General features: G+C 44.9%; 2 protein-coding genes across 2 annotated transcripts in view; both read left to right on the top strand.

The window, feature by feature from the left end:
• The window catches only part of LOC134563912 (adapter SH3BGRL), a 29825-nt gene extending 11904 nt beyond the window's left edge, over positions 1 to 17921 (top strand). The window contains exons 2-4 of the mRNA XM_063422336.1: positions 10324 to 10509; positions 12822 to 12902; positions 15849 to 17921. Of these exons, the coding sequence (XP_063278406.1) occupies positions 10324 to 10509; positions 12822 to 12902; positions 15849 to 15881 (300 nt within the window). The 3' untranslated portion in view covers positions 15882 to 17921. The remainder of the gene's footprint in view (positions 1 to 10323; positions 10510 to 12821; positions 12903 to 15848) is intronic.
• Positions 17922 to 19832: 1911 nt separating this feature from the next.
• LOC134563960 (TLR adapter interacting with SLC15A4 on the lysosome-like) lies at positions 19833 to 25113 on the top strand. Its single transcript, XM_063422424.1, has 2 exons — positions 19833 to 22025; positions 23522 to 25113. Exon 2 carries the CDS (start codon positions 23567 to 23569, stop codon positions 24488 to 24490), a length of 924 nt encoding a protein of 307 aa, XP_063278494.1. The 5' UTR covers positions 19833 to 22025; positions 23522 to 23566; the 3' UTR covers positions 24491 to 25113.
• The last annotated feature ends 1331 nt before the right edge of the window (positions 25114 to 26444 follow it).

Here is a 26444-nt window from a genome sequence, read left to right as displayed (position 1 = left end):
ATGAAGCAAAAGGCTGAAGGATGAATGGCCCAAGGCCATGGTTTATCTCTGCTTTCAGTCCTTATTGCTGCAGAGAGAGGCAATTCTGCCTCCCCTGGCTCATTTCTTCCCTTTGCTTGTGATGGCACAAGAATCCCCACATCAGCTGTGAGCTGGGCTGGGGCCCCAAAGTAGCACTGCTGTGTGCCTGGAAGAGATTCCCAGCTCAGAGCTGCATGGAGCTTGGCCAGGGCATAGCCTGGCACTGACCTCTGCTCTCTGAGCAGGGACAGGACCCCAGGCAACGGCTGGAGCAGTGTCAGGGAAGATTCAAACTGGACATCATAAAAAGATTCCTCACCCCGAGAGTGGTCAGGCATTTGAACAGTGTCCCAGGGAATGGTCACAAACCCAAAGCTCCAGGACTGGTTGGATGGCACTCTCAGGCACAGAATGGGATTGTTGGTGTGTCCTGTGCAGGGCCGAGAGCTGGACTGAATGATCTCTGAGGATCCCTTCCAACTTAAGGTATTCTGTGAGTCTGTGATTGTAAGAAGTGGTGAATCCATGCTCAGGGACAGGCCTTTGGAGTTGGTGGAGCAGGTCTCTTTCCATATCCCTGATTTATGCAGGCTGAGTGTCTACTGTCCTCCTGGTAAGGAGCTGTGCTTCCCTGACTGTCTCTCCCGGATCATCCTGCCCAGAGCGGCTGGATGTGGTGCGGGTTGGGAGCAGCCTCTGCAGAGCCCCTGCATGAGGATGGAAAGTCTTTGGATGTTGGAGGGGCCAAGCTGTAGGAACTTGGAGCTGCTGCCAGGCAGTGCCAGAGACTTCCCAGAGACTCAGACTGCTTCCTGTGCAAAGTTCATCCCTAGTCAAACACGGCCCCTGGTGGAGTTGTTTGCAGATCTCACGTGAACGGAGGGGAGACTCCTGCTGCTGTCCCTGGGCCTGGAGCCCAGCGTGAGCAGAGTGAAGAGGAGTCAGGCACCCTCCATGTCCCTGGTCAGATTTTCCTTGTGTGAGGGGACATGTGTCAGTCTGACACCTGTCCAGATCGGAGACACCTCGTTCAGCAGTTGGAAGCTTCGGTTGCGTTCACTGTTCTTCTGTGTTCAGGCTCTTGGGTTGTCTACATAAAGTAGGCAGGGAGGTTTGGTGCCTCTGCTGGTATCAGCTCCAGTGCTGCCAGAACTTCCAGGGACTTTTGGGTTTTAACTTCTCCCTTGCCCAGCTTCTGGGGATCTTGTGTCCTATGTGCATGGAAATGCAGTGTGGAAAGGCTCACTACCATCCCATGAGCAAACATGTCTGTTTTTTTGGCTGCTGATGAATGAGATTTTGAATGTTAAAATCTTGCATTAAAATCCCTGAAAATAGAAGTTTTGGCTGTGTGGGGTTTGTTTGGTTTTGAAATCCAGGCAAATAATCCCATTGGGCATTGCTGTTACTTTTCACAGAACTTTAAAAAAAGGAAAAAAGGAAGGAAAAATCCCAGAGAAACAGAAAGACAGTCTCTGGATACACACAATCTGTGTTTGGGGAGGCAGTCTTTGAGCAGGCCGTGATTGCTGTGGGGAAGAGCTCTGGCGTATCCTGACTTGCAAATGACTTTGACTTGGCAGTAGTAACTCTCTCTAAGCCTTTTCCAGAATGAACAGAAGCATCTAAGCAGAGAGTAGAGGGATGTGTCATTTCTGGTTGTGGTGAGGACACAGATATGCTCGCTAAAGGAGAGTGAGTCCGATCTGCACAGCCTTCCAGAACACTCCCAGGAGTTTGTGCATCTCTGGTAGGTTTGAAACTGAGCTTGGCTCTTGGGCAAAACAAGTGGATGCTGTCAGTGCGGTCAGGAGCCTGGACAAGCCAGGAAATGCTGAATGAGAAACTGAAAATGTGTTGGGGAGCAGCCAGGAAGGAGCAGAAGAGGAATGAAGAGGAATGCACTATGTCACCCTTCTTTTCATGGAATCATGGAATATCCTGAGTTGGAAGGGACCCACAAGGATCAAGTCTAATTCTTGGCCCTGCACAGACACCCCAACAATCCCACCCTGTGCCTGGGAGTGTTGTTCAAATACTCCTGGAGGTCTGGCAGCCTTGGGGCTGTGACCATTCCCTGGAGAGTCCTTTCAGTGCCCCACCACCTTTTCCTTGCAGCCAAAAAAAGAGAAAGATTTACTTCTGAATTCAGTGCTTCAGCAGGAAAAGAGGTGGGGTTTCACCTGACAGAACCATTTTCATGTACTGGAACAAAATGTGAAGTTTATTAAATGTTACTTTTAAACACGGGCTTTGGTGTTGTTGATAAAATCTTCTCTGTTAGAATCCTGGTAGCAGCCCCATAGTGCTTGACAGGCAGATGCTAAAGAATGAATGGGTTCACCCCCACACACTTACCAGTGCTTGGGTATCAGTTATTAAGAGCAGAATTTGTGATAATAATGTTGATCCTTTAGGTGCCTTCATGGAAAGTAAACCTAAAACACTTTAAAAAGTCATCAGGGCTTTGTTAGGCAGTGCTGCTACTGCTGTGTGCCAGAGGCTGGGGAGATATAAATAAGGAAATGTTACTTGTCCCCCTGCTTGACAAATGGGTAAAGGAATCTGCTTTTGGCCACTGCGGGAGGAAAGTAGCTAAACAGACACTGGATGTTGCACCAAGACAGTTCTGACCTATTTGTGGCCTTCTAGTGTCACAAATTTGACCCTAGTCGAGATGTGGTGAAATTGGCTGTACTGCGTGTCTGACACCAAATTAGTGACATTGAAAAACTTTGCTGGAACACTGAACTCACACCTTCCTTGCTGCAGCAAGAGAGAAATTTATTTGCTTTGTATTCTTATTTTTTCTTAAGTAATTCCTTGAACTCCAACATCAAGTTGGCAGTGTGGCACTTAGGAACCTGCTCAGCTGTGCTGGGCTCTGCCAACCAGAGGGGCCAGGCTGGTGTTGCTGGCTGAACTTCCCAAAGCAGCCCAAGGCAACTAAATGCCAAATCCCCCTGGAATTTTATTCTCTTTGCAATCTGTGTCAGGGTAAATAAAAGTGAGTGGGAGTTGGGTCTCTAAGTGCCCTTGGCTCCCTTGAGAATCCTGATTCCCCAGGACTTTAGTACATGGAGGTGATGCTAACTTTCCTGTGTGGTTCTTCTGGTAGGAAAAAACTTGTTGCATGCACAAGGATCTTTGGGCTTGGGCGTTGTTGGTGTGGGATTTAACAAGTTTTTAGGCCTTGGGTTATTGAATGAATGCAGCTACAATGGCATTATAATCCATGAGAGAAGCTTTTATTTTTGTTCTCATGAATCAGCTTTTTCATTTATGTAACTTTCTATGGTTTCTAGAGCAAGTCGTGGTCTTGTTTTGGGAAGTGCAGACTTTGTCCTTTGTTCCAGCTATATTTTTGGCTTGCGTTCTGAGATCTGGTCTGTGTGGTGGTACCTTATGCCAGGCTAAAGCCCTGTTGCAGACAGCCCATGTGTGCTGCCAGACGTGATGTAACCTCCAGGTTAAATTGCAAATCCCTTTTGGCAGCCTGGATTTTCCCCCAGCCTCGCTCTTGAGTGGTGGTCCCTTTGCATCCTTTCACCTTTTCTTGCTTTTAAAAGGTGTCTTCCAAACCCACACGCGAGCAGCAGGAATGTGGTTGTTGCTCTCAGGGGAGCTGGAGCCTGTTCCCTCCTGCCCCAGGTCTTGGGCTGGTGATGCTGACACAGCCCAGGGTCAGTGGGTACCTGGTGGTAAAAAACCATTTCCAAATAAAGCAATTTTAAGCTGTTGGGGTCTGACCACATGAAACAAGTGCTGCTGTGCAGGACTTGTGTGGATATTGCCATGAGCCTTCCCAAAGGACCCTGCAGGGAGAGAGTCATATGGGGTACATATGTAGTCCATCTGGACACTGCTGAATTTCTGGAAAAAAAAAAAAAAAAAAGAGCAGCACAAGTCCAGCACACTTTTCCAGCCTCCTGTGTTTGATTTAGGTCCCATATATTCATGGTGGTTTTGCTGTGTTTGTCCTCAATCTCATTCCTTCCAGAGCAGAATCCATCGGATGGCACCAATAGTGTAATGCTCTGCTTAAAATAACCAGAACAAAGAAGTAATCTGAGTTCTGTGATGATAATTACCCAGACCTAAAAATAAGCAGATGTTCTACCAGGCAGGGAGAAATAAGAGTGAGACAGGAATTGCTGGGAAATACCTGGCAAAGCTCTAATCAAGCCAGGTCATTGCTGGAGTTGCTTGCAGGTTTCCCACCCTCTGACCACATTACACTGGCACCACCAGAACTTGCACATTGTATTTTTAAGCTAATACAGGCAGGAAAAAATGGGCTTATTAATACAAATAACACCAACAAAACCATTCTAGAAAGAAAAAAAAAAAAAAGGAAAAAAAAAAAAGCAAAAAAAAGAAAAAAGGGCTTCTGGAATATTAGAGTAACAACAAGGAGAAAACTGTGATGGAGGCCAGGACTGAGGCTGCTTGCAAGGGAGCCCTGCTGCCCTGTGCTGGGGTGGAGAATGAGTTTAGGGGGCTGTCAGGAATCTGTGACATTTAAATCCATGGCTGAGCTGCTGGGCTGTTTAACTTCTACAAATTAGGTTGTAGTGGGATGAGAAATTCTAAGCATTTTGCAGCTGGTTTGCAAGAATGAGCTTCTCATTAGGGTGAAGAGGGCAAGGTCATTTGAGAAATTAGGAGAGACAGATAAAAACCTGAATAGTTTTTACTCCTAATCCCAAAAAGTGGCAGTGGATTGTGGCAGTGTGGCCACAGCTCAGTCCACAGGACACCCTGTGACAAGTCAGCTTATCTTGGCAGCACTTGGTATTCCTCATGCTGCCCATTCCTCCCCGGAAAATCACTTCCTGGGGGTTTCCACTTGCTGCTGCAGGCTGCCAGTGGAGTTTGCTGAACATTTCTTGCACTGCACTTTTCCTTCCCTGCTTATATTTCAGCTTATTCATCTTCAGGAGACTGAAGCTTCCGGAGCATCATGGCTACAAGTCTGGCCACAACCAGTAGCATCACCTGGAGTCTGGACTTCATCTTCCTGCACAAAGCAGCTGCTTCTGGGGTTTAAGGATTTGCTCCCACTAAGGATGAAGCAGTGTCTTTAAAGCCATCTTTAAAACCAGCACTAGCATACAGTGCAACTGCTTTAAAACTATAGTTGCTTTTGCTCATCTGGAACCCAGAAGGCTGGAATTGGAAATGGAAAAAAAAACCCTTTTAAATGTGGTGTTGTCTTGAAACTGGATTGAGAAATGTGTAAGATCAAATGTGTAAGATCTGCTCCAAGGTGTTGCTTCTCTGTTGTCCTGGTGCTGGATCCCAGCTGTGAGGTTGGGAGAGGCAGCTCAGGACACACCTACAGCAGGAACTGGAGAGAGTCACAGAATCATGGAATTGTTACCGTTGAAAAGACCTTTGAGATCATGAGTGCAACCATCAACCCAGCCCCTGCCCCATGTTCATCACTAAATCATGTCCTCAAGTGCCACATCCACACCTTTTTTGAACGCTTCCAGGGGATGGTGACTCCGCCACTTCTCTGGGCTGGCTGTTCTAATGCTTCATAACCATTTCCATGAAAAACGTTTTCATAATTCCTAATGTAAACCTTCCCTGGAGCAACTTCAGGCTGTTCCTTTTGTCCTGATGCCATATAACTGATGATCTAATGATGGCTCAAAATATAGAGATTTCATAAGAAATCTCTTCGTAATTCTTTTAAATCCTCAAGATAAAGCATGAGCCATTTAATCCCATCGTTGGGAAAGAAATTACTAAAATCTATGTTTTTCCCCTCTGTGGAGGTTGGGACACAGGAGCCACAGAAGTGGTGGAGAAGCCCCATGCCAAGGGCCAGGACGGCAGAGCTGCAGTCGGCAAGTTTGTTGTTGGATCAAAACAGCAGCACTGAGACTGTTTGAGTTCCAGTGGTCCATAAATAGATTTCCAAAACATGTCTCTTGTCCAACAATGGGTTTATTTATATACTGAAAAATAACAAGACTGAAAAAAACCAACCCAAACCCCTTCTTGGCCGGCAGTGTGGACTGGACTGTGCTCTGTGTGTGTGCCTGTGTACACCAAATGAGATAGACCCTTCTGCGAAGTTCAGTTCCAAAAATTAAAATTAGTGTTTCCCTGCAGTGGGGTGGTGCTGGGAGAAGTTGGCTCTTGAACAGCCAGCACAGTCCTGGCTGGAGCTGTGGCTAGAATAATGTCTGCTCGCTGGACCAAGGTCCTGCAGCATCATCCCTGCCTCCTGTCTGCTTATTGTCTTCTAGCTGAGTTCTTTCGTTTTGTTTTGTTTTTCAATGAGTAAAGGTTTAGAAGAGAATCTAAAATATTGCAGCATTTTCTGGAAAGTTTATTTCTACTTTGAGGTTAAAATTTTATTTTTGAAGGATTGATTTGTTGGCAAACATCACCTGTTTGTACTCTTGGCAGCTTTGATGTGGTTTCTCTTGTGTTACTGACATCACTGATGGGAGTTAGATCTAAGAACAATAAATTGAGTTTCTGATGTGTACTCAAGTGAGGGGCAATACTTGTTCACAATTCTACAACCATTTTTATAATGTTATTTTGTGCCGGTGCTCTGTTGAAAGCTTAATGTTTCATGATTGGCTTGTAACTGGAAAAGAAGGGAATCTTGACACCCAGTGGATCTTGTAGCACAAGATCATAGTGTGTGGTGAGACTTTGCCTAACCACTGACAACTTGCCATAAAGCTGTTTCTGTCTTGAGACTAGACCCTGAAAGCCAAAACAAAGAGAAAATAGATTTAGTTCATAAATGTTCCTTTCAGGATTATCTTGGGAACATCAGCAAGAAGTAAAATATCTCCACTCATCTTAGGAATTGTTTTTCTCCCAAGTGTGTGTTGAGGCAGAGAAACCAGGATGTGTTTCTGTTTCTGAGGTTGGGGTGAAAACATCTGTGAGCCAGAAGGGCTCTTTTGAGGGCATCTTTGTTCCCAGACAGGGCAGTGGGGAGCTCCAGGGGATGCAGTCCTTCTAGCAGTACTGACTTCTCCTGCTCCCACCCCTTCTCCTTCCATCCCTCTGTCTCCATACCACCAGGATTTTCCCCTGGTCTCTATCCATCTATTTTGCTCATTCCCTCCACTCCTGTCCCCAGCCTCTTCCCTTCCTTACGTCTGTCTGCCCATCCTTACCTTGTATTTCTCCATTCTTTTGTGTCTCCATAAATCCTCCTGCACCATCAGTGCTGATCCCGAGCCTCAGGGCCCTGCTCGGCTCCCCAGCTCCTGCACTGACTCTGGGCACATTCCTGGCTCTCCACTGCTGCTCTCAGCCCTGCACAATGTGTCAGGAGCACTCGGAATAAACAAGGATTTTCGTGTTTGCCAACTGCAGTGAGCTGCCTTTCCTGGGCCAGAATGGCTTCAGACATGACAGCTGTTTACATGGGCTGAGGTGCGGGGTCTGGGAAGGCGCTGGCTGCTCTCCATGCCTGCCCAGGCAGCTGGGAGAGGTTTTCTGGGAAGCAAGTGCTGCGTGTTGACAGGCGCATCCTGAAGAAAGGCTTCTCGCTCCTTCCCAAACATGGGTAGCAGGAACCATCTCCAGACTCTGTCCCGAGGAGAACGAGGAGAACGTGTGCTCTTTCAAGTAAGACAAAACATCCTGAAGCAGCTGTAGACGTCTCTTGCTCTATTTTTGGCCCTTCCCTCCCGGCGCTATTCTACTGCTTAAAATTAATGGAAGTTTTCTAAATAAAATCCCGTAAAATAACAGGATCTGGCAGCTCAGTGTCCCTGTTGCCCAGCGGTTGGTACCCTGTTTCTCTGGAGCATTTACTGCTCTTATGTAAGTGCTTGTCACCGTGGCTGGAGGACTTGTCTGAGGAGCTGGGAGAAACCATTGCTGCTTAATCTTACAACTTTTTTTTGTCTGGCCAGAAAACTAGGGTTCCAGACTAATACTCCTCATGCATCAACACCATCCTTGCTTTTCTGTGGAGTTCTCTAGAGAATTACCTCCCTTGACTACAGACAGCCTGAGAGCAACAGAGACCAAACTTCATGCTTTCCTTACAATGGTGCCTTTTATAGGAGGAAAAAAAACATTTCCAGCTTTACCAGCTCTTCAAAAACAAGCAGAGGAGGTTGTGATCACCTTTTGGAAGCCACAGTCATCAGTTTGGGATGTGGTTGTACCTCCTGGAGCTGAAAAAACAACCCAGAGACTGTCCCATTGTGAGATGCTGGGAGGGTGTGAGGATGTGTGCGACTAAGACAATCTAATTGTCAGAATGATTTTAAAAAAAACAACCAAGTGCCTTCTCAGAGGATCAAAATGCTGATTCCTGTCCAACTCAGAGCTCTTGTTTACGTGGAAAAGTGTACAGGTTAATGGTAGAGTGGGTAAAAGCTTGGTTTTCTCTAATTCGTGAATAATTTTGGGGCATCTCAAAGTGTGTTCTCACTAAGCAGTGGATTTTGGACAAGTGAAGGACATGAGAGTAATAGAAACTATTTGGATCGGAAATTTAGAGATTGTAGGAAATGTTTAATTGAAAATGTAACTGGTTCAGGGAAAAAACTTACTATAAGGTCATACTGACAGAATGGTTTACAATTCCAAAGACCTTTCCCTTATTTTAGCCCTACAGAATAGTTCATGAAGGAAGTGCTTCCTTTTTTCCCCTCTGAGCTGCAGAGCACAACAGAGAAAAGCTTCTCCTGCTTCTGCTGCTGTTGTTAGAGGCAGGCAAGGAAACCTCTTACCCAGAGCTTTGAGTCTGCTGAGAATGTTTTTATACAGCCTCTACATGAATTATTTCCTTGGGGCGCAATTAACTTCTCCAGTTTTATTTTTAAATAAATAATGATTTATTTTTAGCCATGATGAAAATCAGCAATATCCTTGTGTTTCAGGGTGCTCACACAGTGGGTCTAGCGGCTCCTTTGCTGACGTGGTCAGAGGAATCACATTAGCTTCTCAGCAGGCAGCTTCCCTGCAGGAGCTGGGAGCACATTTTCCTCTGTCGGGAGAGCAGGATCGGTCCCTTTGTGCTGCTCTGAGCTGGATGCGCCCCTCCCAAGCGCTGCGTGAACCTGCCATGGATAGAGCAGCTCCAGACCGAGTCAGGGAGTGCTTGCAGATTCCCTTTTGGATTTGCCGGGCTCTGTTCCCCAGCCCACATCCTTCAGGGCAGCGCTCTCCTCGTACTCCCTGCTGCTCCTGGCCCGGCCGGGTGCCCGTGGGTGTGGGGCTGTGCAGGCCGGGGCACGGGCTCCATATTTGGCTCCGGGCTGGCTGTCCCTGGCTGCGGCAGCTCCGGGTTTGCCTGTGGCCGTATATGGAGCGGCTGCTCCGGCAGCTGCGCTGACCTGAGTTAGCGCCAGCAACATCTGTGTGAAATGCTGCTCCTGCGGAACCCAGCTCATTGTGGTGAAGCCAGGCCTTGGACTGGCTCTGCAGTGAAGGGGGTAATTTCAAGAAAACAAATTTCCCATTAAACTCCATTTTTTTAATTGTTTGCTAGGATGTGTGTGGTTATAATCTTCTTTGTGGTGGTTAAGTCATGCAGAGGGAGAGCAGAGCATAAGCAGAACATCTCAGTGTCACAAAGTCAGTAATTCTTAATGACAGTAATAAAAACCTCCTTCCCTGTGTGCAGAGCCAGCACTGCTTGCCACACAGATCCTGCTTTTCCCTTGGGTGCTGTGTGAGTGCACGAGGACGGGGGCGTGTCATGTGTGGGACCTCACCCAGCTTCCCTGACACAAGTTAGGATGGGGATGTGGGGTCACAGCTCTCCAGAGAGTGTACCTGCCCTGCTGACACCCAGGGCACAGCGGGACAGGGGTTTGTGTGCAGAGATGTACGAACCAGAAATGAGGTGAGGTCCCTTTTGTCACCGAGGTGAACGAAAGTCTGGACCTCGAGAAGGAATGGGGGATTCTGCTTGTGCTTCCAAAGGTACAGGGAAGCAGTTTGTACGTCAAATGTGTCTCCAGCAAACTCCACTGCACCTGAAAAAACAACTGAGTTAACTCTAGAATCTGGCCAGCACAAGTGCCCTGCTCACACCCCTGCTTTTGGGTGGGCACCTTTAAGGTACACAGCACTCACATTTCTGTAGGGACAGCACTAGTTCAGCTTTGTAGGAGCCAAATCAAGGCTCAGCTCTGACTCTTCAGAAGGTACTTGTTGATTCTAAGAATTTCCTTACCACTCCCACTTCAATCTGGTTTGCACCCCCTGGTTTCTGCATCAAATCCCAGAGCCACATCAAAAATTATTTCACTGATTTCGTTTGCCTTATCTCCCTCTTTCCCTCCTTTGTGACAGATTAAAAAGCAGCAGCAAGATGTGTTAGGTTTCTTGGAAGCCAACAAAATTGAATTTGAGGAGAAGGACATCGCAGCTAACGAGGAGAACCGGAAATGGATGCGGGAGAACGTCCCTGAGGACAGTCGGCCAGCAAGCGGGAACCCCCTGCCCCCCCGGCTCTTCAACGACAGCCGCTACCTCGGGGTAAGGGCTGCTCCAGGTCTCCTGTGCCCATCCCACCCCTCTTCCTCACTGTCAGCCCCTGTGCTCCACTGCGGTGAGCAGCCAGGCAGGCCTTGCCCAGCTGCCATTGCCCAAACTGGGAAGGCTCTAGGAGGTGTTAGATGTTTCCCCCATCTTGGGCTTTTAGTAATAATTGATTATAGAATATTCTAGTCACACCATAGAAGAGAATAAAATGTAGACCTCTTGATTTGTGTCCCATCTTGCAGTACATATATAATTTTCTTTTCCTGTGAGTTTTTTCCCATCTTATGGCTCTGAAAATTCCCATTTTTTTTAATCCTCATTTTCCCCATGATTGTGAACTAACACCTCACAGAAATCTGTCCCTTTTACACCAACCTTATATTCTGTAGCAAGTTCAGAGATGTGTTCTGCCTATGTGGGGTTTGCCAATAGGTGTGAATCCCACATCATATGAATTGACGCCCGCCATGGTCATAAATGAGTTTCCTGATCCTTCTTGGATCAGCTCTGTGTGCTGCTTGCACAAGGAAGGCTGCTGTGCTTCACTTACTCCAGGGCCTTGGACAGATTAAAACTTGTGTTGCAGACACAAATCCTACTGTAATTATTTTAATGCTTGATCAAAAGTAAGTTGCCCTGCAGTACTTGTACTCAGCAGGCCATGCTTGAATGATTATTAGATTAACTGTTAGTTTTATTTTTAAAACTTAGTATCTTCTGAACAGAACTCACAGTGTGCATTCCTCTGGTCCTTTTGAAGTCTGGTTCTGACCTGCACAGTCTGTAAGTGAAGACCTGCCAGTTCTGGACCTTTTTAAGACAAATCTGTGCCTACTGAAAGAAACTATTCTCAATGTGCCAAAATTTTTTCTTGCTTGTAATATAAGCAGAACTTGAAATAATATCCACAGTGAGCTGTTGTGCCACTTGGCTCTCAAAATTTTACAGACTGGTTGTGACATGGAAAAAGGTTGGTCCAGAGTGACAAACACAAGGATCAGTAGTTATCTGAGAAGAGGCTGGTTACAAGGTTCTTGCTATGGGTTTATTTCATCCCCAAATTTTGGTTGATGCCACGTTGAACATTTGAAATTCGGTCAGCTTGTGTTGCTGGATTCGAGTTGCTACAGTTCAGCTTTCAGGAAGGTAAACGTTAATCCTGTGCCCAGAACTTGAACCTCTTCTGTCTTTATCTGATGCCTCTCAAGCATGAAGTTCCCTGTTTGTTCCATCTGATGCAGCACAACTGGCAAAGAGCAAATTGTCCTTCCTGGCCCATGCACAGCAGAGAGGCTGGAACTGGAGATGCTGTGTGGGCTGGCATGAGCCCTGCTCCTCAGGCCCAAGAATTCCTGTCCTGGGAGATGCTGTGGAACAAGCTCATGGACAGTGCACCAGCAAGATAAACAATCCCTTTATTATCAAGCAGCCCCATTCCTGGCAACAGAAGGGCTTCAGGGAGGACTTACCATAATCACACACATTTTTATCAAACCAGCACACGAATGCTGCTTGTGCAAATGGAGCAATAATTTGATATCCCTGAAGTCCAGGCAGCTGGAATCCTCTGGTCCCTGTACTTCGTTCTGTTCTAGCTGCAGCAGCCTCTCCTTAGAGCTGCCCCCTTCAGTTGCTGTTCCTAAGGCTTTTGCCTCCCAGACAGTCAGGATTCCAGAGCAGTGTGCCCTAAAACAGCTCTCCCTGACTCCAGCCTGAGACCAAGCTGCTGCCTGCCTTGCGCTTCCCAGCCAGGACTCCTGCATCCAGACATTGCCCAGGAGAACTGGAGGAGGCTGGTAATGTGCATCAATTAGAAATGGAGAGTAGGAAAGTCATTGGACTGATCCCTGCTGAGTTCAGAAGTCAGAGTGAGGGAATTATGTGGTAACTTGGACAAGAGTGAGCTTACACAAAACTTCTTTTGTTTTTGTGGTTCCATTAGTTGTGCAACTATGGAGTCCAGCTCTTAAATCTGTCAGAAGTTCAACTGAAACTCTTACACTGAGAGTGCACCTTTCCCATCACATTTCCCACTAAGGATTAGTCTGTGCAGGTGGAGGCAATGCGGTGGCACTGTTCGTTCACGGTGCACTACAAATGCCCTGAACACACACAGCCACTCCCCAGGAAAATTGAGGTAATAAATAAATAAATAAGAAGAAACACCAGTTGCCAAACCCCAATGTTGTTATTACAGGAAGTAGTTTGCTTGGTGTGGGTTGGGTGACACCCCAAACTGAGTTGAGATTATTTCTAACTATTCACTCCTCTGTCTTTTATTCCCTCTTCCTCCTGGCATGGTGAAGGACTACAATGCTTTCTTCGAGGCACGGGAGAACAATGCCGTGTACGCGTTCCTGGGCTTGACTGCACCTCCTGGGTCAAAGGTAGGTGAGCACCTCCTCACGGTGAGCCTGTGGCTTTCACCTCCTCCTTCTCTGCCCAGAATAGGATCTGGAACATGTGGTGTCATTGCCCCCGTAAATCTCCCTGGGAGATACTCAGTCTCCAGAGGCTCTCAGGCTTCAGTTTCAAAAGAGTAGTTAATATTTGCACTGAAGAATGCATAAGAAACCTAGATGAAAAAAATTATCTCAAAATCAAAGAATGTTTTCAATTCAGTAAAATAATTCAATTCATGTGCAATTTTGATGAGATTTTTCTACTAGAAAATCTCTTGAAACCAGAGCCACTGTTTCTGAAATAACATGGTCTTGCTTCAGAGTAATTTTTTCCTCTGGCTTGTCATCCAAAGCTTATTTTCCTTTGCCAATTACAAACTGGGCTGCTGCTTTGCAGATGCAATGGGCTGGAATTCTCCCTTTGATTTTGATAGGATAAGACAAGCCTGCTTTATACGTTTCACTTGACAGCAGCAGGATCCTCCAGGTCACTTCCAGCTTTCCTGTTCCAGTGGATAAACACGCCGCTCCCTTTCAGCTTTACTCCTGTACGAGTCGAAGGTCATGCTGTGCACATCACTAAGAGACCTAATTTTAAAGGTGCATGGTGACCCATGAGCAGTGAGCACTGCAGGTTGTGGGGCAGGCTGAAGCAGTTTCGGGAGCCAGATTCCCAGCAGTAGCTCCCCTGGGATGGTGTCATGAGGAAAAACTGCCTCGTGCAGAGCTGCACAGAGCAGAACCTGGGATCTGCACCCCAGCGTTACCGCTGCTGGCACCAGAGCAGCTGCACACAGCACTACAGTCCTGGTCAAGTTCCTTGGAACATCCACGTTGCACTGCTCAGCAGAGTGTGCAGGATGGAGCCAAGGAACCAGGAAGCAATCCTGAGACTGTGGGATGCAGGGAAGCTTGTGCCTTTCCCCTGGGAAGTGCAGTGGTACCAGAGAGCAGCTGCTGCCATAACAAATCAGGTCACCTGTCTCAGTAATGTTGGGAATGTCACTGCTTCCCAGACTTGTCGGCTGGCAGGAGCAGCCAGCATGGAGCTCTGCTTCTGTCCTAAGGGATGCTCCAACTCTCCTCCTCACCGGAGGAAAACGTGAATTTTAAGCAGGAGGGATAGAGCACAGCTGTACTCCGCTGAATTTCCATGTTGTGTTGGGCTGATGATGGTCAACAACTTTTGCAGAAGTGACCCTGCATCCTGCTGTGGGGCTGACTTTGGGAATCCCTCCCACAATTAGGATGTCCAGTCAAGTTGGTTGCGGGCTGCTGAGGAGGGTACAAAGATTTGTAGGTGCTGAAATTGCTGTTTCAAGCATAGCTGTGTGCAGCTTGGATATAATGCTGTAGGGAATGACATGGCAACTGCAGAAAATGGCAGGAGGCTGGGAGCAACCTTGGCAGGAAACCTCCATTCAGTGCCGTAAGGAGAGATTTGGGAAGTTCTTTGGACACAAGGGTTTGATATTAATGCTAGGCAGGACTAGCTTAGAAGTGAGCATGGTGAATTCAAGTAACTATTTTCTGAGCCCTGGGGTTTGGTTTGTCCTTTGGATCTACAACCTCTGGGAAGGGCTGGCCTTCAGTTTATTTTAAAAAGCTCTCCTTCAAGCAGTATGGGTGGATTTTAATGGGAAACAATTTTGTGAGTTAAAAGCTACGATTAATTATTTTATTATTAAGGATTTAAGGACTGAGAGGATGCTCAGTGAGGGGCCTTGAGGGAGAAATAAGGAAAAGTATAAAAGAGGGACAGTGTCAAGCCTGGCAAGCTGAGCCTCTCCCAGATAACCTGCGGGCATACGCCCAAGGAAATAAAGTTTGACCTCCAAGAAAAATAGGTTAGCAGGTTACTTGTACCAACCTTCCTGGGCATGAGGGAAATACCAGGAAACCTCTCCAGCGTTCACTGCCTGTTCTAAAGAGAAGTACTTTGTCTTGAAAAAAAACCAAAAAGCAGGCAGCTGTCACCATTGCAATGCCCTGGGCTGGTTAAGGGACTTGTTACAAAGCTAAGGGAACCTTCTCCTCTTTCTTACCATTCAAAGAATCAAACAATCTAAATTGTCTTTTAGAGAATATCAAACATGTTGCTTTTTCCAGGCTTTGTAGCTCTTTTTGATCTCCCTTTCATTGCTCACCTGCCTTTTGTGCCGTGGATGGCCAGGATATCCTTGCACATGGCCTGTGGGTGCACGGTGACACCCGAGCCCTGGTGAGATCCCAGCCCCGCTCTCTGACCCGTGACAGGCCAGCAGAGCAGAGCACGGGCCAGGAGCATGGCAGCTCCAAGCCAGGCTCTTCCCACGCTCTGAGTTCAAAGGCAGGATGAGGGCAGTTAGCCAGGAAAACCAGAGTGAGCCACCACGTCCAAGATACGGGAGATACGTGTGGGACTTCCTACCCTTCAGGCTGGGGTCACCCACTGTGTCTCCTCCTAAAATAATTATACAGACTTCTTGGAAATTCCCCTCTTAGTGATTTCTCCTCATGTGTTTTGTTTGTTTAGCAATGCTGGCTCATGGTAACAATGACACTGAATCTGTTATCTTTAGTATTTCTATGCAGTCACAAAAGCAAATGACTCCAACACATCATGGCATATGTTAAACTTTGTCCTTTCAAATAAACCAGGCTGTCCCCGCTGAGGTGCTGCACTGAGGGCACTGGGAATTCATCTCTCATTCATCCTCTTGTAGGTCATGATGCTGCTAGCAGGTAATTAAATTAATCTTCAGTCAAAAGTACATTTGGAGAAACTAAAAGGAAATTCCTTTTGCATTTCTTCTGTTGTCAATCTGTTCCCATTTGTGTTCACCTACAAAGGCTGAAAGAAGATTGAAAAATGCAAGTTATTGTTTTATAGAGTGCCTTTGGAAACACACTGACAAACTGCTAACGTGTAATTCTTCTTTGCTGTTTCAGGAGGCTGAAGCACTGGCCAAGCAGCAAGCATGAATTTCAACTGCCTTAAATGTCTGTAAAGGGAATTTCCACAGCTTTTTATAAAATAGTCCAGCTGTCTCTGCTTCAAGAAATGTAGATGTGATTTCTAACATTTGATTGGTGCTTGCAGCATTCACTGTCCATAACACAAATTGAACAAAGGATGGAAATGGGAATTTCAGGTAGGGAGCAGGAGTGGGCTCTGATGGAAGCCGAAGCAATCAGACATGAATGAGTTACATGTAATTTAAACTGTCCTGGCAATTTGTCCACTTCGTGTAAACTTAAAGAAACTATTTTAGTACTAAAAGTGTCGATGAGTGTTACCTAAAGATCCAACTATTTAAACTATGGAAAATAGCATCTAAAGCCTCGTCAGATAGTAACTTAGTGCCTGAGTTGCCTCAAAAATGTTACTGAGTTACACAGTAAATTTTCAGTGTCCTTCCTGGTTTCAGATGAATTTGTAGGTTGTACCGTGTAGTTTAACCATTGTAGTAGTCACTTTGGAAAGTTGTGTTTGTCTTCTGTAGAATGGATATTTAAGGTTTGTATTGTTACACACTGTACAGGTGATAAAACCCCCAACAAACCCCATGTATTTCTCATTTAAGTGATCTGTGTGGGCTCTTAGGACAAAAAGGGCAATGGACGTGGGTCCCTCACAGCTGCCTAAGCACGAGCGATGACACATCTGGGGCAAGATTCGATGTTGAACAAGCCAAAACAGCCAGAAATGGCCTTTCCTTACCTGTGTAAGAGTGAAAGCCTTTAATGTATTTCTCTACAAAAATACCAGTTCACACTGCTTAGAGCATTAAACATCTCACTGCATGTTCAAGTAGCCATTAGGTCCATATAGTGTTTTTTCAAATGAGGAAATAAATGTTTGAATAGCAAAAGTTATTTTAATTAAGCAAGACTTCTTTTTTTTAATGTTTAAAATCTTCATTTCCATTTCTTATTGCCATATCATAGAGCTATTACAGGAATTGCAAATCTCTCAGTGTCTTGTGTGGGTGAATTTACCACGTGCAATATTAACCTGTGTGTTCTCCCAGTGCTCATGAGGGAGCCTGTAATTCCTGGCCATATTTAAATTCCTGATTTATCATTTTGGGAGCCTGGGAAGCAGTTAGAAGCTTGTACTTACAAAAACAGCAGGGCATCAGGAGGCAGAGGGATGGATGGATGCTGCCTTACCTTAAAAGTTAACACACACACAACTGTGCTTTTTTATTAACAGCTTTTGTCAGGAATTACTGCAATTCTGTGAAATTTAAGATCTTTTGGGGATGAAGTTTGGTTATGTTTTAAATCCAGCACCAGATTTTTGTTGTTCGCTATGATTTCATCTTTCTGAACAAGGTTGGTTTTTTCCTTAATATTGGCTGAATCCTTCTCTGTGTCTAAATTCCTGCTCAAGTTTTTGGGAACTATGGAATGCTAAGGGAAGTGTGGTAAGGAAAGTGGGATGTGGCACACAAGTCTCTGTACACACACCAGTTTGCTGTGCTTCTGGTACAAGTTTGGTGAGTTACAGCCATTGTTTCGGAGGAGCTGTAATTAAAAGTTGCTGCCAAATTCTGTCAGTTCAGCGACCCAAAACATTCTGAAACGAGGTCAATCCCTGTCTCAACGGTCAAGAAAATTGCCAAGTTTAAGAAAGCAAAGTCACTGCCCTCGTCTGTCCCTCTCTTGCCATACGGGAGCATTCAAACTGTATCAGCATTCCTAAGGCAGCTCTGGTGAGCCAGGCTGAATTATTCCTTTGTCCGGGGAACAAGGAACCAATACAAACTGAAAATACCGAAAATCTCTTTGTTGTGTGTGCAAAACTTGAGTTTTTTGATGCAGATCTCTTGCATGACTTTAGGAGTGCCAGGAATCTGTTACCTCTGTGCTGGTTTTCTGTTTCCATGGGTGCAAGAACTGAATTGGTTCTTTTCTTTCTTATTTTTTTCCTATGTAGAAAGCAGGCAATGAAGATTTAACCTCTATGTTAACCATTCCTGTATCATTCCAATAAAGTTGTTTTGGAACACTTTCTCACTCCATGACTTGTGTGCATGTTTTGTTCACAGTTTGAAGCTGAAAGAAGTGAAATTTTCAGATGAAAATACTGCTTTTTAAAAGTTCAGGGTTGGATCTCTCACCTGCTGCAGCTAATGGGATTTAATTACTAAATGGGATTTCATCTGGGATACAGTACTCTAAACAGTGTGTCAAGGTTTGGGTTATTTCCTTCATTATCCTGCTTTCCCACTCGTTCCCGAGGGCAGGGACAGGTCGGAAGTGGCTGGGACACAGCAGCTGCTCCCACGCTCAGAGCTTACTCACCCCTCCCCTGCTCGTTTACAAACTGAAATTAATGAGCTTTATGCTGCTCACAGCAGGGAGCTGTGCTATTTTATATTTGTGTTGCCACAGGGCAGTGCAGGATAAATTTTAAACTAAAACTTCATTTACACCTTCCCTGTCTGCTGGATAGATCAGCAGGTACCTCCTTCCTGCTTCACGTGCTGAAGTTCTGCACCACCTGGAAGATCTGTAGAGTGACAGAAATCACATTCTCTGCCTCTGACCTGCCCTGGGATCTGCCCAAATTCCAGACTTCAGTTCACATCCTCTGGGGGAAACCAGTAACCGGATCTTTTAAAGTGTACTTGGTAATTTTTACAGGATAAGCTGCTGTGTGAGCAGCTAAAGCACAGCCAAGCTGTGCCATCAGGCACAGGGTGACTTCTCAAGGGGAATATTGCTTGTTCCTCTCACTTGTCCTTCTGTAGTGTCTCAGAACTGCCCCACAGGATGGGAAAAGGGCCACCAATGCCATTTCTAAGTTGTAATGAATCCCATTTACTTTCCCTGTGTATCCACGCCACTTGTGCAACTCAGAAAAATCACTGCTTTCCTTGTATTTTTTATTAAAAAGTCATAAAAACCCAGTTGTTATTCATTAATGTAAAGCTCAAGGAAAATAGTTTCCCAAAATCTTTAAAAACCAAGTTACACATGTGCATGCAATGTGTGACAACTTTCCCTACACCAGATTGCTCAGATCCTAATTCCATGGCACCAATAAATCATTCCCAAGTCGTTGCCTTTTATTGAGTCTCCTGCAGAAATATTCTGTGACTTACCCATATTCTGTGATCTTGTAGAAAGTTTTAGATTGAGAGGTTCATTATGACAGTTTTGAAGTTTATTATTAAAAATTTTGTACTGTGTTGGTAAATTGCGGAAATGCAAAAGGGTTTTAAAAGCTGAGGTGATGAAGTAGAAATTGCTGGATTACTACAGGTAAGTACAGTGAGTACAGAGTTGGCAAAAGACATATTTCGTGGAAGATATTTAGTGCAAAATATATGTGTTGTATTCATGAAGTATCAGACTTGGCCCTGTATATCTTGTAACATTAATATATAGTATTTACATATATTATTGTATATATATATTTTTAATATAAATATTTATACACATACACAATATAGCAATATGTAATTCTTATATACTATAATTCCTTATAGTACTTCCTTCTCTCACAGGCTGGCTTATTGAAGATATCATCAGGAACTTGGTCATTTCTTCATTTTAATTTGCTTAGTATTTCAAAACCTTTAATAAAAGGAAACCAGCACATCATTAATCCAGTGTCAGCAGCACACTCCCGTGTGGCCTCAGTTCTTTCCTGAACCCTTTCGAAGCACGCAGAGTAGGTTATTTACACGAAGCGAAGTGAATCAGACACACATTTCATAGCCAGGAACTACCCAAGGCCCGCTGGCGCCGCTGTGAGGGGCCTCAATGGCGCCCGCGACCTGCAGCGCCGCCGCAGCGTGCCGTTGCTGCGGCAACCAGCGGCCACTCAGCGGCCGAGGCGGGCCCATCCCGCCTTTCTATTGGTTACTGCGGCTGTCAGTCAACCTTAAGACCAGCCCTCCCTCTCCTTAAGCCGCCCCGGCTGAGGGTGCGGTTTGTGAGGGGTTCCATTGAAGCAGGGGTGATGTTGTGGAGTTCGAGTGAAATTGCCTTCGGAATGGAAAATAACGGGCCCGCAACAGCTGTGCTTAGGAAAAAGTCCCTAACGTAAAACCTTTCAAACCGCTCAACGTCTATGTCACGTTTATATGCATGCAAAGTACACAGCCTGTGCTGAGAGAAGGGGCTTTCTTAACGTGCAGCTGTAGTTCATATATTATAATTTAGTGTGGTAGTATTTATTTTTTCCATAGACGAGTGATGTTATAAGAGTAATTTTTTTGTTCTTTTTCAGTATATATTCAGGCCTAAATTCTGACATCCTCGCCTTGCTCTTTATCCTAACTGCAATCTATGGTCAGCTTCTGAAATAACTGTGGTTCTATCTCGTCCTGACTTTATTTTGGTAAATAAAAGGGAATTTCGTTTTGCTGAGATCTAAGTGAGAGAATGCATGGATTTCCGTGGATATATATGCATTAAACACCTGAGAATCACAGACTGGTTGGCATTGGAAGAGATGTTAAAGCTCACCTCATTCCTCCCCCTCCATCAGCAGTGACACCTTCCATAGATCAGGTTTCTTGGTATGAAATGAAGCTGATTTGCTTTTAATCACTCCACACAAATTACCTGACTTGATTTCTTCCTCTCTCTCTGTTACTTCTGAGTTTTGTTGAAACAGCTGCACAAAATTCCAGCTGCAGCTGGCACCAATTGCAAGCTCCGCGAGGTTCAAAACTACTTGGAATTTGATCCGCCCTAATTAGATCCTGCCCGCCAAGACCGTGGGCAGTGACTCTGCTGGAGTCCCAGCTACACCTTCTGTGCAGAAATTGCTCATATAAGGTGATTAAAAACCAGGTAATTTTGAACAGCGTTTATATTTTAAATGAGTTTTATATAAATTTGGTGGAAAGAAAAATAGCTTTTGTTTTGCCTCTATAAAAACTGAAGGTTTTTATGAGATACGAGACAAAAGCAGGGAAAGAGGTAATTTTACAGACTTCATTGAACCTATATGGCCGGAATTACTCCAAACCTAATTTTTAAGGCACAACATGATTTCCCACTGACAGGGGGCAAGGTTAGATTGGACATTAGGAAGAAATTCTTCCCTGTGAGGGTGGGGAAGCCCTGGCACAGGTTGCCCAGGGAAGCTGTGGCTTCCCTGTGCCTGGAGGTGTTCAAGGTTTGGTTGGATGGGGCTTGGAACAACCTGGGATAGTGGAGGGTGTCCCTGCCCATGGCAGGGGGTGGCACTGGATGATGATTTGTGTTTTGCTGCTGTCCCTGAACAGTGTCTTTTTAGAATCTTTTGTCTTGTACTTTGATGAGATTCAGCTTCTGCTTCATTGTGAGTTTTTATTTTCTGAGAAATGGGAAATTTAGAAAAGTTACCAACAGAAAACTCTTCAGACTGTCTGTGGGCTGCATCCTGTGCTGAAGGAGGGGTGGCTCAGTGTGTGAGCTTGGCTTCAGCTAGAAGAGGACACCTAAAAGCACCATGGAGGCACCTGGGACGTGCCAGAGGTAATTTTTGAACCTCTAAAGAGAGAGTTTGGTCAATGAGCAACACAATTGTACAGAGCTGTCCATTGACTGCTGATTTCAGATTGGCACATTGTCCTGTTTGCATGTCGTAGACACAGGGTATTTCACCAAAATCCGGGTGAAAGGAAGTTGCCAACTTCTTTCCCATCAGTGGCACATTGCAAGACTCTAAATTTAGCTGCGTGTTTCCACAGGGGAAGTGGTGTAAGTCCACAAGTCAGCTGAGCAGCACCGAGCTCCTGCCAGTGGAAGTGTGGTGGAATTCGGTTCCGATTTTGCTCTGCCCGACACAGCCCTGACCCTCTACTCCTTCCCCTTGTCCTGTTCTGGCTGCCAGCAGCTCCTCGGCATCACACTGCGGTCAGAAACATCTCAATTCATTTTCAAACATCCTCTTTTAGACATAGCCCTCTCTTTGTGTTCAAAAACCGCGCCCTCTCCCAGCGGGATCACTTCTGTTTTATGAGTTAAAAACCCCGGGGATCTACATCATGAGTACGTCAGGCTTTTTCTGCACAGACAGCCGTGAGGAAAGGGTGTGTAACCATCTGCCCCCTCCCAGCAGCTGCAGCAGGAGAGCTCTGGGCTCGGGGAAATCCTCCTCGGACCTGACTGGGCTTGGTAAGTTGGGCTTTTTGTGCCTTTCTCTTTTCCTTATGCTTTATCCCAGACCACAGAAACCACTTATTTTATTTGGAGGAGACCACTTTCTCCAAGATTACTATATTTTAGCTCTTCATGAGCACTTTCAAAGCAATGAAGCAAAGTATATCAGCAGGGAAGTGGCTGGGTACCCTGAGGTCCTACAGAGCAGGGTAAGAACCTGGTTACCCATGTCCTATGAGGCACAGAGCATTCCAAATTCCATGGATCTTTAGCAAGATTTAGACTGCCAATTCTTCTTTCTTTGGAAATTTGTTTATCAAGTTCCTTAAGTGCTTAAGAAAGTGTTGCCCTGCTTTTTGCATATGTAAATGACTCTGTAGATAACCAGATCTGTTGCCTTTCCTGCCTGCTTTGGCCCCTAAATTCCAGTGTTCCTTTCAGCTCCGGGGAGGGAACTGTGTCACAAAAATAAAGAACTCCACAAAAATAATAACCCAAGGAGTTTTGCTGTGCCAGTGTGTAAATTTTGGGGGAAAGGTGAAAATTTCCATCTCTCAAATAACTGAAGTTTCAGAATATCTCCAGGAAGGAGCACTGGGATTGAAAAGTGACCCAGTGTAGCAAGTTTCAAATATACCAGGGTGTAGGGGCATGGTGAGAAGTGTTGAGCCACAAGCACACTTTGGGTGCGTGGATGCTTCAGTCATGCAGAGATTTAAAGGATATTTGAAGAACTGAATGACTTTCTTATGTTCATGTTCCCCATTGCTCCATTAGAGCAGTGGTTCAGGTAAGACTCTTAATGTGAAGATTCCCATTGATTTTAACAGTAGGTAAATTAGAAAGGGATGATAAGGAATCTTTAAGTGTAGTAAATTACCTTGAGACACTTATGTCTTCACTATTATCACTATTGGGGAAGGCAGATTATTTATATCTTTTAAGTTCATCATTAAGAGGGACTCTAAACAAATTTGATCTGCATTTTGAATACAGTTTTATTATATTTGTAGAACTCTCAGTTTCTTTTGAAGTTCCTTGGCACCTCACAGGAGAGCTCAAGTCAGAGATACCTCTAAATATGAATATAGTCTTCATTTCCTTTCTATGTCACCTCTTTAGCTCTTGGAAATGGTTGTCTTTTAGTGGAAAACATTGATTAATTACTGATGGTACAAGTAAACAAGTAAAATGATTTTGCTGATTTTTACAGCTTATAAAGTACAATCTAGAACAAGTAGCCACAATGCAGAAGAGACCTGGGAGCAGAAGGGATGTTACAGATGAAGCAGCTGATTAAAGCCCTTCCTGTATCTTCAGAATTATTTTTGTGGACATGGTAAAGAGGAAAAGCATGCAGTTTAATGTTTGCTAAAAATAAATGCTTGAGAGAGAAAGAAAAATCACTGTCTTTGTGAGAAGTGCACTGTTCATTAGTAATAATAACAACAACAGTAATAATATAATTATTCTATAATAGTTGTTGTATTGTGCCTGTCTTTCCATCCCAGGGCTCCATGGAACTCTAGTGATCCCTGTTGCTCACACTTGTCACCATGCTAGCAGAAGGCATCCTAACAAGGCTCATCTATAAAGAAAGCTGTCATCAAGATAAGCCTTGCAAATCTCCTGCATCCCAAAAGGCTAAAGAGGGAATCTGGAGACAGAAACTTGTAGATATCCCAAAAATTAAAGGCTTTACTGATGGATGTAAGAAGCGGGAGGAGCTCTCTGCCAGATGCAGCCAAGTGGAAGCTGGGAGCAGTCCCCAGTGGGGATCCATAGAAAAGGAGCCTGCAAAAGATCAGGAAATGCTGGTTAAAGGAACTGCATCCCCAGCTTTACATATCCCCAAGAGAGGAGGAAGCCTAGATGAGGTGGATTTGTACAGATCCTGGCCATGCAACAGCATTTACCAGAACTATCCTGACCTGCAGATTGGGGGGGACCATGTGGGGGGCCACACGTGTGACTCGGGCTGTGTCCTGGACCATGTATGTGATGAACTTCCTGACGGCCCTGTCCTGCTCTCCGTAGATATTCCTCTGGGTCAGTCCCCTCTGCGTGAGCATCCCAAAAAGCCCAGTGGGATCTCTCTGCCTGGAGATGAAGCTGCAGAAAGGAGCCTCATGCTCAGTGAGGAGCCCCTTTCCAACTCCACACTCAACAAGTACATGGAAGCCAAAGTGGCAGAGCTCTACAAACAGTTTTTTGAAGAGAGCCTGGCCAGGTGTGGTTCCATAACAAACCTTCTCACCTGCAGCTGGATAAGGAACAGCCTGGACCAGATAAGTGTTCAGATCTCCCAGGAGCAGAACATAGAAACCTCCAAAGCCAGAGGAGCCCTCTTGCACTCGTTGGCTTTGTTCAGCTCCCGCAACGCTCCCAACAAGAACAGCTCTGAGTTCAGCACCCCAAACCTCCAAATCTCCAACACAGGGGGTGCAAAATGGAGCTGCAGGGTGAAATTCACGTCCTGACTGAGCTGCCGAGCTCAGGAGAGGGATGGGATTCATGTATGAATGTTTCACTCTAAGGATTAGGTTGGGAAATGGAAACATTTACACACTACACTTTGTTCTAATTAATATTTTAAGTCTTAAACCCCTTTGGTAGCAGAGGAAGTAAAGGTCACTGTTTTCTGTTTTCTAATGGAGAATTTGAAATCAATTTCTCTCCAAAATACTGGTTAATCATGTTTTTATAATATATATAGAATCATAGAACTGTTAAAGTTGGAAATGACCACTAAGATCATTAAGTCCAACCATCAACCCAGCACCACTAAACCACTCAACTCAAGTGCCACATCCACATGTAAAAGCATTAATTTTCTGCCAAATCAGCAAGCAAAGATGACTGCAGCATTCCTGAAAAAATAGTGCAAGATTCCTGCATCTTCATTTAGAAATTTAAATGCAGATTTTTGTATGGAAATACTGTTGATTAGTTCTCAAACACATTTTCTCCCCTTGCTCTTGCTTCTCAGCAAATATTTCAGCTGGAAATTATTCATTATGTCACCACTGTAAAATGATAGATGAATTGGACTGTTACTTGCTCTGCAGAAGTTTTTTTCTAATAAAGTTTTTTGTGCGGTGTTTTTGGTTTTTTGGTTTGAATCTTTATCTCTTGGACATTTCTTAAAACCAAAGAACTGAGTTTCTCTGAACTCAAAGAAAATATCAGCAGAACTGAGAAGAAGCTGCTCCTGAGGGGAAAGTGATCTGAGTGGGCAATGTGAGGGCTTGTCTCTCCTGATTAAAATGACAGGGAAAGATAATTCCTGATAAGGAAATAAATTAATAAAATCAAACTCATACCTTCCAAGACTTAACTGGTCATTGCCTGATCCAAAATTCCCACTGACCTTGGTGCAAGTTATCAATACCGAGTCTCATCCTTACTTTCTAGAAGCCTGAGGAAAAGGATGATTTGCTTCCCTATCCATTGCCCTAATTCTATGTGTGTCTCATTAATCTCCTTCTCAGCATTCAAAATCAAGCCAGGAATTCTTTGGAAGAGACCAAATGACTTCATTAAATTCCAGAGGAGTCCAGGGTGGGCAGAGGTCTCCAGATTCACTTGGTGGAGGAGCAGAGAACAATTTAATCGAGTGTGAGAGGGGAAATATTCCAGAGGACAGCGGTAGCCAAAGGGTTTGCAATTATCTGTAGCAAGAAGTGCTCCGTGGCATTTGTGCTGCCGTGCCCCAGCCCTTGCTTCCCCCTGGGATCTATTTATAGTTCATGCCAAAGTCTGGAAAGAAGTTAATTGTACGAGGTTCTTCCTCAGGAAATGAGGAAGTCAGAGGTTAAACCTGAGCTCCAGACTCCAGTGGTTTTCTGTCCTTCCCAACACTGAGGCATGCGTTGGAGGAGCCCCTCTCTGCTTTGCTGCTCACCTCAGCCCCAGCCCCATGGATTAAAGTCAATGGATCAGAAACAGCTGCTGCAGTGGGAGAATCCCTGATGGATCTGCTGCTCCATCCCTGGGACAGAAATGGAGTGTCACAGGAGAAAACACATAAATAATGAGAGTTTGGCAAAACCTGAGGTTACTGGGAAGTTGTGTTCACCCCATTCCTTCTCAGGCCTGGTTTCAGAGCTCATTTTAAAATTAATTTTATTGAATATGTGGACAATTTTAGCTGGAATGAGAACAAAACCACATAACACCACTGTTTTGAGGAAAATAGATCATTTAGATCACCCCAATGACATGTGTTTTCACAACACAAATGGAGGTGCAGATAAATGCACACTGTTAATGTAAAGCATATTGTATTTTGTTACTGATTTTATGTAGTTTTGCCCACGGAAAAATATTGTCCATGTGCTTCCCCCCCCCCAGCATTTGTTAAACTGGTTTAATCCACAATTTAAGTAACTTCTCAAAATTTCTCTCTGTAGGAAGAAAGGTGTTGCTGCAGAA

This window comes from Prinia subflava, chromosome Z (assembly GCF_021018805.1).
Source record: "Prinia subflava isolate CZ2003 ecotype Zambia chromosome Z, Cam_Psub_1.2, whole genome shotgun sequence".
NCBI classification, from domain to species: domain Eukaryota; kingdom Metazoa; phylum Chordata; class Aves; order Passeriformes; family Cisticolidae; genus Prinia; species Prinia subflava.
Note: the sequence above shows the minus strand (reverse complement) of the source record. Positions and strands in the feature narration are given on the sequence as shown.

Excerpts from the sequence above, each read along its gene's own strand:
- LOC134563960 (XM_063422424.1), top strand. The coding sequence starts at position 23,567 with ATGCTAGCAGAAGGCATCCTAACAAGGCTCATCTATAAAGAAAGCTGT.